The sequence below is a fragment of the Babylonia areolata genome, chromosome 19 (genome assembly GCF_041734735.1).
Source record: "Babylonia areolata isolate BAREFJ2019XMU chromosome 19, ASM4173473v1, whole genome shotgun sequence".
NCBI lineage: Eukaryota > Metazoa > Mollusca > Gastropoda > Neogastropoda > Buccinidae > Babylonia > Babylonia areolata.
The window spans coordinates 2,898,612-2,907,811 of record NC_134894.1 but is presented as its reverse complement, the minus strand read 5'-3'; the positions used below and the strand labels follow the sequence as shown (position 1 = coordinate 2,907,811).

The window sequence follows — 9,200 nt, the reverse complement described above, 5'->3', positions numbered from 1 at the left end:
TTCAGCCCAGGAAATATCTACAAGACACACGTTTTATTTTCAAGTCCAGAAAGAAAATGAAATCGTCACTGACTGTCTTTCTCTTGGCGCTGATCACGGACATGTGCCTGAGTCAGTCAGCCCTGAACGTCAGCAAGCTCCATGATGATCTGCTGACCCTGAGTCCCCACGTCCGTCCTGAGAAAGACCTCACACGGCCCACTGTGGTCAACGTCTCTTTCCACCTCATGTCCATCGTCAGTCTGGACATTGTCGGCCAGAAACTGGTCAGCAACGGCTGGATGGGCGTGACTTGGCAGAACGACTACCTGACGTGGAACCCCACAGACTATGGGGGAGTCAAAAGCATCATTCCTCCAGGTGATCGTTTGTGGAGACCTCAACTGACAGTGGAGAACACTGTGAAAGAGTGCAAACCTGTTGGTGAAGAGTATGTTGTTATGCATGTTTACAATAGTGGCTTGGTGGCATGGTTTCCAGCAGAACGTTTTGAAACCATGTGTAAGGTAAGCGTCACCTTTTTCCCTTTTGACATCCAGCGATGCACGTGGCAGCTGTTCGTCTGGGGGGACAATGCTGAGACGGTGGTTCTGCAGGCTGTCAACCGCCACATTGACCTGGAGTTATACCAGGAAAACGGAGAGTGGAACCTGATAGCTTCAAATGCTTGGATGGAGAGGAAAGGACCGGATGCATTTCAGTTCTTATACCTGACCTATGAAGCTACACTTCGCAGAAGACCCACGCTATTGTTTCTGACAGTACTGCTGCCAATATGCACACTGTCTTTTGTCAACGTGTTTGTGTTAACGATTCCTTCTGAATCAGGTAGGTCCTTGCTTTTCACCAGACATGTACCTTTTGAAAGTTATGTCTTTCACAAAAAGACAGAAGATTGTTTTGTTTAGACATTTGTCCCTTTTGAGTTATGCCTATTTCAGTAAGAAATGTAAGCATGAAATTGTAGAATAGATGGGTATCACTACTGTCATATTATGTCTCTTTTCTGTACATGCAACATATGAATATTACCTGCTTACATATCAACTGATGTTTCTGTTCATTTATTTTGCTTTCAGGTTTGCAGTGTAACTAGTGCCCAGTGTTTCCTGGACTCATTACTTTGCATTGCAGGAGAACGGTTGGCGTACGCCATGACGTCCTTCATGTCCTTTGGGGTGAACATGAGCTACATGGTGGATCTCATTCCCTTCTCCCCACACACCGTGTCTATCCTGGCCATCATTCTGGCCTGTCAGCTGATTGGTTCTGGTCTCTACGTCTTGCTCTGCATCCTGTCCCTGCAACTCTTCCACCGAGACCCCCACAACCACCCCATCCCTCCCACCCTCCAGACCCTGACCATCGGCCTGGAGTTACTGCTCTGCCTGGACCCACCACCCCAGCCCCGCCACGTCGTCCACACGGAGGTGGAAGAGGTCTCCTCAGACAGTCCAGGTGATCCCCAGGGAACAGAGGTGAAAGGCAGCCGACTTCAAGGGCTGCTGACCAGGTGTGCCAGGAAGAGGAAGGTGAGAGGGGAAGAGTACACCCAGGACATGACCTGGCAGAGAGTCAGCCGGTCTCTGGACAAACTGCTCTTCCGCTTCTTCTTCAGCGTGTCACTGATCGCTGGTCTGAGTTTCATCACCGTCATGGCCTGTTACTACTACGGTTTGTTCTAACACGTTCATTCTGAGTTTGAGTAGACTGAAACCAAGGAACTTCTGTGTCTTAAAATATTCATTTAAAAGTTTACTGAGAAACTAGATGTATAGGAGATATTATCAATGAATCAGGCACATAAAATTCAACTCGCAAACTACAAATAAAAACTGAGTATAGCATGTATAGAGGAAGTGCAGAATAAACAACAACAACAGATGTTTATATGATATCAGAAATCTAGTATGTCTGTTCAAACATTTCAGTTGACAATGACAGCTCAAGAACGAAGAAAAAAAAGAAGAAGAATAACTGTGGGATTTTTTCTAACATGTATTTGCAGATACATTTTTTTTAATATACTTTTTTAAAAACGAAATTGAAAGGTATCAGATCATTTTGCATGTATGTCTGTAACCGCAAGCACTTTGTGATACATCAACACATGCATTTTTCATTTTGTTGTAGTTTACTGCTAAACATTGATCCGCGCCTTGGGTCTTTCCACAGGTGAGGGATCTGCCTTTTCTTGAGATGTGGTGCAGTGTGCATGGAGCAGTCTACACGCCTTCATGTATTTTTTAATTTTAAATTTTTACTGTAAATCAGTATATAGATTTAATCTTAAGGCATTTAATATTGGCATAATTATCCGATTTGATGAAGAGTAACGAACAGTATAGTTGTCAATGTAACGCTTCGACATATCCTGAGTGTGAGACTGCCCTGAGCTGACATACTTTCAGGAAGCCGCCAGGTAGGCAGGCAACGCGTTCGGCCCGCCTCCCACGTGTGGAGCAACTCCATCAGTGAGTTGTGTTTCGGTTTTAGCTTGTGCATGTATCTGTCTGGCACCCCATTGTCAACTGCTGTGAGAGTCACCTTCCACCAGGTGTTTGGGGGATTGATCTCCCCATGTCTTCTGCTGTGGTGAAACAGCATGTTGTCGTCGTTTGTCGGCGGGCGTTACAACGGCTGGAACACCAGTTCCAGGTTGTCGCGGGAAGTTTGTTTATTTGGTTGTATTCTTCTTTCCATATGCCTGTGTTTTCATTTTTCCCCAGTGAGCGTGTCTCAGTGCGTGAATTACCCCTTTTCCCTCAGTCTACATTCCTACCCCTTTTGCCCCAACTTCAGAGTGCGTGAGTTCCTCGGTGACGCTTAGAACGTTCAGGAAGAGGACACTTCAACAGCTGCCAAGGTGTAGCCAAGGTTGTCTGAGGAATCAGACCAGAGACTCGGAACGGCTGTGTTGTGGTTGTTGTTGTTGCGTGTGTGTTGGTGGGCGTTTATTGCTTTCACATTGAACTTAAGTAGTGCAACCAAACTGAAAACATTCAGACAATATAGATATAACACTTTAGCATTTGAATGCACTGATCTATGATAATCACAAAGACAATCGAATGGAAATCAAATACCAAACAATTCCAGAAATGGTTCCCTTTCCATTAGTTTTCTAAAATAGACAAACTTAGTCATCCAATTTGCAAGAAAAATACAAAATGTTTGATAAATAATGAACAAAAACATATGAATAATAATAGCAATAATAGGACCTAACAGTAATACTAAAGATATCCTCACCTCATCAGTGTGACAAAAGGCCAAAAATTGAAACACTAGGACCCGTCCGTCACAACCGATTCTCACGCTTTGGCTTACAGTTGTTGTGACGGGATCAGTTGAGCTATCCAGAACTCGACTCACTGATATTGAGTAAAATTATATTTACAAATAACACGCAATTGCTTCCCCTAGCATCACCAGCAACAATGCACACATGCAATTTCAACCACACAATCATTCAAAGTGCCACAAAAATAAGTGCTATTACATTTAGCCCAATATTCGTTTGAGGAGACACCTCCTTTGTCTAAGGAAAGACAAGGAACCAGATTCTGTGACTCGAGTCAGAAATTATTTGGCCGTGTGTGGCTTGGACGGTTCTGATGCTCCAAATGAGCCTGGACAAAATGGAACATTAAAGTTAGCACTTGTTTGGATGTGCTACCAGAATGTTTGTATTTCTGATTTAACTGTCATTTTTGATCATTTGAAGTGCTTAGATGGCGTGTGTGCTGTGAATTTATAAAACCTATTTGTGGGATTCTTGTGTCAGAAGTCCCTCAGGGCTGAGCCTTCATTATGAAAATATGAGAGGTAGAAAGTTATTGTAACTGCTGTTGACAGTACTGGAGATTGAAGTTGTGTACAACGCACGTAGGGTGCACGTTGTAGCGGTCTTAGAGGGTGTGTGGCCCAATGCGGCGTGAGCAGGCCCTTAGAAGCCGCTAGCTGTCACTCCAGGTGGGCTTGGCGTGCTGGTTTTGTTCTATTGACGTGGTATTCGAAACGACATAATCGAGATATGTCAAGAAAACATTGTTTAGATGGCGTTATTATCTCAAATTCAATAATTATAATCATCGCGTAAAAAAAACAACAACAAACCAACAGCAAATAAACATAGCTTAATTATCAAACTTGGTCGAGTGACGTCAGATACGTCGTAGCATTGGGGTTAAGACTTGTTTCCGAATAGAACATCCTTGGTTCGATCCCACTAGCATGCCTGTTGTGTGTGTTGTGTGGGCTTTTTTGTTTTTTGTTTTTTTGTTTTGTTTGTTTTGTTTTGTCAAAGCTTAATATTGAATACAGGACCCATTTTAACGATTTAAAATTTTTTTTCTTCCTCATGATTCCTATACTGGATACATCTTGAAGGCCTTGCCTCTCTTGTTTTTTCTTTCTTGTTTGTTTGACCACCATCTGTGTCATTCGACGGAATTCAGATTGAGAAAACCGAATGCTTACGCTACCTAGGAATACAGTTCGACAGGATGCTGACCTTCAGAAAACATTCGCAAAATACTGTTCTCAATGCAAAAAGGGTCTTCCAGTTTTAAAAGTAACGGCAACCAAAGGTATTGAACAACGCCACCTCTTTCTGCTATGTCAATCACTTATTCTCAGTGTGGTCAACTACGGACTTGGGTAAACAACACCGTCTCAAAGCAGCCTCCTAAAATTAGAGTTCAAAATGAAGCTATGACACTGATCCTTGGAACAACAAAAGACACGCCCACGGAAACCATGCGATACCTGCTTGACTTTCCTTCAGTGCTGGCCAGAAACAAGTTAGAACAGGTTAAGACCTACTTCAGAGCATTAGAAAACCCTCAAAACCCACTGCATGATGCAGTCAAAGAACCAAAGGCAGCCGTCTAGGACAAGGAAGATCATGGATGGGGCAAGCAGTAGACACAATCCAGCTAGAATGCCGACTACAAGACCTGAAAGAAACAAAAGAATGGGAGAAAAACCCCGAAAACCTCAACCATCTATTCAACACAGCCATTTCACCCACTCTAGGAAGACATTGACGGGAATGGCCAGAGGGTAAAACTGATGCAGAAGTGAAACTACTCATAGAAGAAAACAGTAAAGAAGAGGACATCATCATCTACACAGATGGCTCAGTCACCAAAGACCAGTCCGGTTGGGGATTTACTGCGAAACAAAATCGAAAAACAATTAGGGAAGAGAATGCTGCCTACAAAGTCACAACCTCCAGCCTAACGATGGAAGTTGAAGCCCTTCAGTGGCTATGATCTATCCATATGCCTGGATATCAACATGCCATGATTCTAACGGACTCAGTAGACCTCATACAGAAAATTGAAAACGGAATGGGAAGCCCAGAGTGGCATGAGGCAATGCAACTTTCAGATTAAAAAACTTACATGGTCATACTGCCCGAGACATGCAGGTGTTAAGGGAAATGGGCGAGCTGACAGACTTGCTGGAAACGCAACAACGAGCGTTCTACATCTAGGAAAATCGGAAATCCTCAGAAAAGTCAAGGAATACCAAAAAGAACAGGTACAAGGCCATCACACCATTGATCGCCTCAGAGAAATAAAGATAGAGAGAGGGAGCGGCCGTAAGTCAAGCATGAAAGGTAGAGCACGATACTTTGCAAATCAAACGAATATTGGCATCATTCCCAAACCAACATTGAACAAATTTCTTCAAAACGGAACAGTCTTTGTGGGCTTTTTTGAATACAACAGACTGAGCAACACGCTAGACGCCACGTTCCTGGCATCAGAGATCAATTCCCACATCTCTTTCGGCCAATCAGTGTCAGCCTCTGTATATATATATATATATATATATGTGTGTGTGTGTGTGTGTATACACACACATATATATATATATATATATATATATATATATGATATGTGTGTGTGTGTGAAGGATGAGGTATGTGTGTGTAAGCATGTCTGTACTGTTGGACTAACGGAATATTGGAACGTGCAGGTGTGCATATATATATATATATTTGTGTGTGTGTGTGTGGGGGGGGGGGTGTATGTGTGTGTGATTATGTAAGTGTGTGTGCCGTGGAAGCTGCGATACGTAGCTTAGGAATGAGTGTAGGGAGGGTGTGTGTGTGTGTGTCGGGGCTCGTTTACGTTTATGTGTATTTGTTTGCGCTTTCATATCTGTGAAAATGCATGTTTGTTGCATATCTGTTAATGTATGTGTGTGTGTATGCGTGTCTGCATGTTTTACATTTGCTTATTTATCATCATTATTGTCTTTTTATTTTATTTTCATTTATCACTATTATTATTATTACTGTTTTTATCATCATCACTATTATCATTATTGCCATTATTATCAGTATTCTTTTTTCTTCTTTTTTTTTCTCAAGGCCTGAATAAGCGCGTTGGGTTACGCTGCTGGGCAGGCATCTGTTTGGCAGATGTGGTGTAGCGTATATGGATTTGACCGAACGCAGTGACGCCTCCTTGAGCTACTGATACTGATACTGTTTGTTTACGGAAAGAGCAGCTGTGAAATTTGTGAATGTGACAAGATGGCTGTACATTCACGAAGCTAGTAAAACTGTACCAAAATTAAGTACAATTACAGTTCTGTCTCCAGAAATGTTATCGGTTTGTCTTTTTAGATGTCATGTGGACCGCCATTCCGAAGAGCGTGGTCGCTATTGCAGTTCTCATTCTTTCCTCAAATCCCTTCAGTTCGCATAAAATACTCTTTCAATGTTTTTGGTGCGCGGTGGTGCAACGGATCAGACTTTCATCGTTACGACGTTAGCATTTTTGTTTTGTTGAGAAAACTAAGTATCCTTTTTTTATTTATTTTCAGTTCTTCACCGATCCAGCTTGCCTGTCATGTGATTGGGCTACATGTTCATCATTAAAGGAAACAGACCTGACCCAGATTTGTTGTGTGGTATGCATGGTTGGTGGTTGCTGGTGACACTTTCCACATGACCATCTGTCTGTGGGGACTTGAGGCAGAAAATTATCCCCAGATTGAGTGAAAAACCTGTTAAACACATATACTGATGGTAATACTGCTTCTGATGTGCACGGAAATTGCAGTTGATAGGTTCATAAATTTAGAATACTTAAGATGTGAAAGTATCGAAACTTTGTTGTTAACTATATAGCATTATTTGTTTAACGCCAACTTGTGGTGTGTTAATGAAGCAGTGGACATTTGAATCTAAACCGTATTTCCGTGGTGTGCAGACAGACAATATGAAAAGTGTAGACCGTGAGATTGATCCAGTGTCCTGTCACCATTCCAGTGATAATTACACCGCTGCAGGGCCGTGTCCATTACTGTTCATACCCGCAACGTGTAGCGCTTGTCTGCACGAAGAAACCTTCCAGTGTTAAACGCCTATATTTTTTACCCCCCCCCCCCCTCCCCCTCCCAGTTTCTCTCTTTCTAACATTTTTTATTTGCAGTAACCTGGCATTTCGGCGGAGTTTGTGTGTGTGTGTGTGTGTGTGTGAATTCGTGTGCTTTCATTGGTGTGGGGTCTGATTTCTGTATATTTGTTTATGAGTTCGAGATTTGGGCCTTTGTGTCCGTGAACCACGGTCGGAGTCAGACAGGGATGTCTACTCTCTCCCACTCTCTCCAACCTCTTTCTTGAAAGGATCATGACTGACGCCCTGGAAGATCATGTGGGAACTGTCAGCATTGGAGGCAGAGTCATCACCAACCTGCGCTTTGCCGATGACATTGATGGCCTGGCAGGAGAAGAGAAAGAACTCGAAGAACTCGTGCACAAACTTGACAAGACATCAGCCTACGGCATGGAGATCAGTGCCGAGAAGACCAAGGTTATGACCAACAACAGCCAAGGCGTAACGTCCAACTTGCACGTAAACGGTGAAAAACTGGAAGAAGTCTCCTCCTTCAAATACTTGGGTGCCATTGTGTCAGACGAGGGTTCGAAACCAGAGGTCCTGTCCAGAATCGCGCAGACTACTGCCGCACTGAGTCGATTGAAGACTATATGGAAGGACAAAAAGATCTCCCTCTCGTCCAAAATCAGACTAATGCGCTCCCTCATCTTCTCAATATTTCTATACGCTTGCGAATCCTGGACCCTCACTGCAGAACTCCAGAGAAGAATCCAGGCCCTGGAAATGAGATGCTTCCGCAAGATCCTGAACATTACATACAAAGACCACATCACAAATGAGGAAGTGAAAAGACGAGTCCAAAACGCCATTGGCCCATTCAAAGACCTGCTAACCACAGTGAAGGAACGCAAGCTCCGCTGGTATGGACACGTCACACGATCAGACGGCCTAGCCAAGACCATCCTGCAGGGTACCGTACAAGGAAGGAGGAAGAGAGGCAGACAGAGAAAGCGGTGGGAGGACAACATCAAAGAGTGGACGGGCCTGCCATTTGCCACAACTCAAAGGGCCGCTGAGGACCGAGGCAGGTGGCGCGAGCTGACCAGGCAGTCATCCATGGTGCCCCAACGACCCACCCACGGGTCAAGGGATAGATGAGATGAGATGAGTCCGTGAATCTGCAAATTGTTGCATATGTAGGGTGTGTGTCTGTGTCTATGTGTCTGCGTGTTTGTGTGCATTTGCACACTTGTCATTGTGTACGCATAAGTACATGCACGCAGGTTCGCAAAGCGTGGCCCATTTTATGTTATTTATTTATTTTGTTTGTTTGTTTATATTCCAATTATTTGCCTTCTACGTATTTCCTTTTCACTACATTCTAATTATTTACTTATTTGTTCATTTTGTCTTATTATTTCTTTTTATTGTTTTACACAAACCTTGGCTGGCATCTCAAGGCCGGATCAGCGAGATGGGTTTGTGTCATGGTCAGGCATCAGCTGCTTTTTATTATTTTCTTTTTTTTGTTTTTAGCAGCAGATGCGGTGAAGCGAAATAGATCTGTCAACATGCTTTGATACCTTTTTGAAGTTGAAACTGACATTAACTGTGCATGGATTTATGACAGTTTGGATACAACAGGGAATTGGAAGTGAGGGATGTACTTTGAAATTCAAAGACGGAGTTATAACATCGTACAAAAAACAACAAAAAACCTTCCACCGTTAGATAGAAAACACTAAAACATAAATTTCATTGCATTAAAATATCTTTCACAGAGAAGATAATATTTCAGCCATAACCAAAAACTGACACAGATTAAGCATCGTCAGA

The 9,200-nt window shown here is 43.0% G+C and overlaps 1 protein-coding gene across 1 annotated transcript; it reads left to right on the top strand.

Annotated features, from left to right (window-relative positions):
* The first annotated feature begins 101 nt into the window (after window positions 1-101).
* On the top strand, window positions 102-3,804 carry LOC143293974 (neuronal acetylcholine receptor subunit non-alpha-2-like). The gene is made up of 4 exons (XM_076605367.1): window positions 102-828; window positions 1,135-1,674; window positions 2,412-2,474; window positions 3,788-3,804. The coding sequence occupies exons 1-4, from the start codon at window positions 102-104 to the stop codon at window positions 3,802-3,804; spliced, it is 1,347 nt and encodes a 448-aa protein (XP_076461482.1).
* The last annotated feature ends 5,396 nt before the right edge of the window (window positions 3,805-9,200 follow it).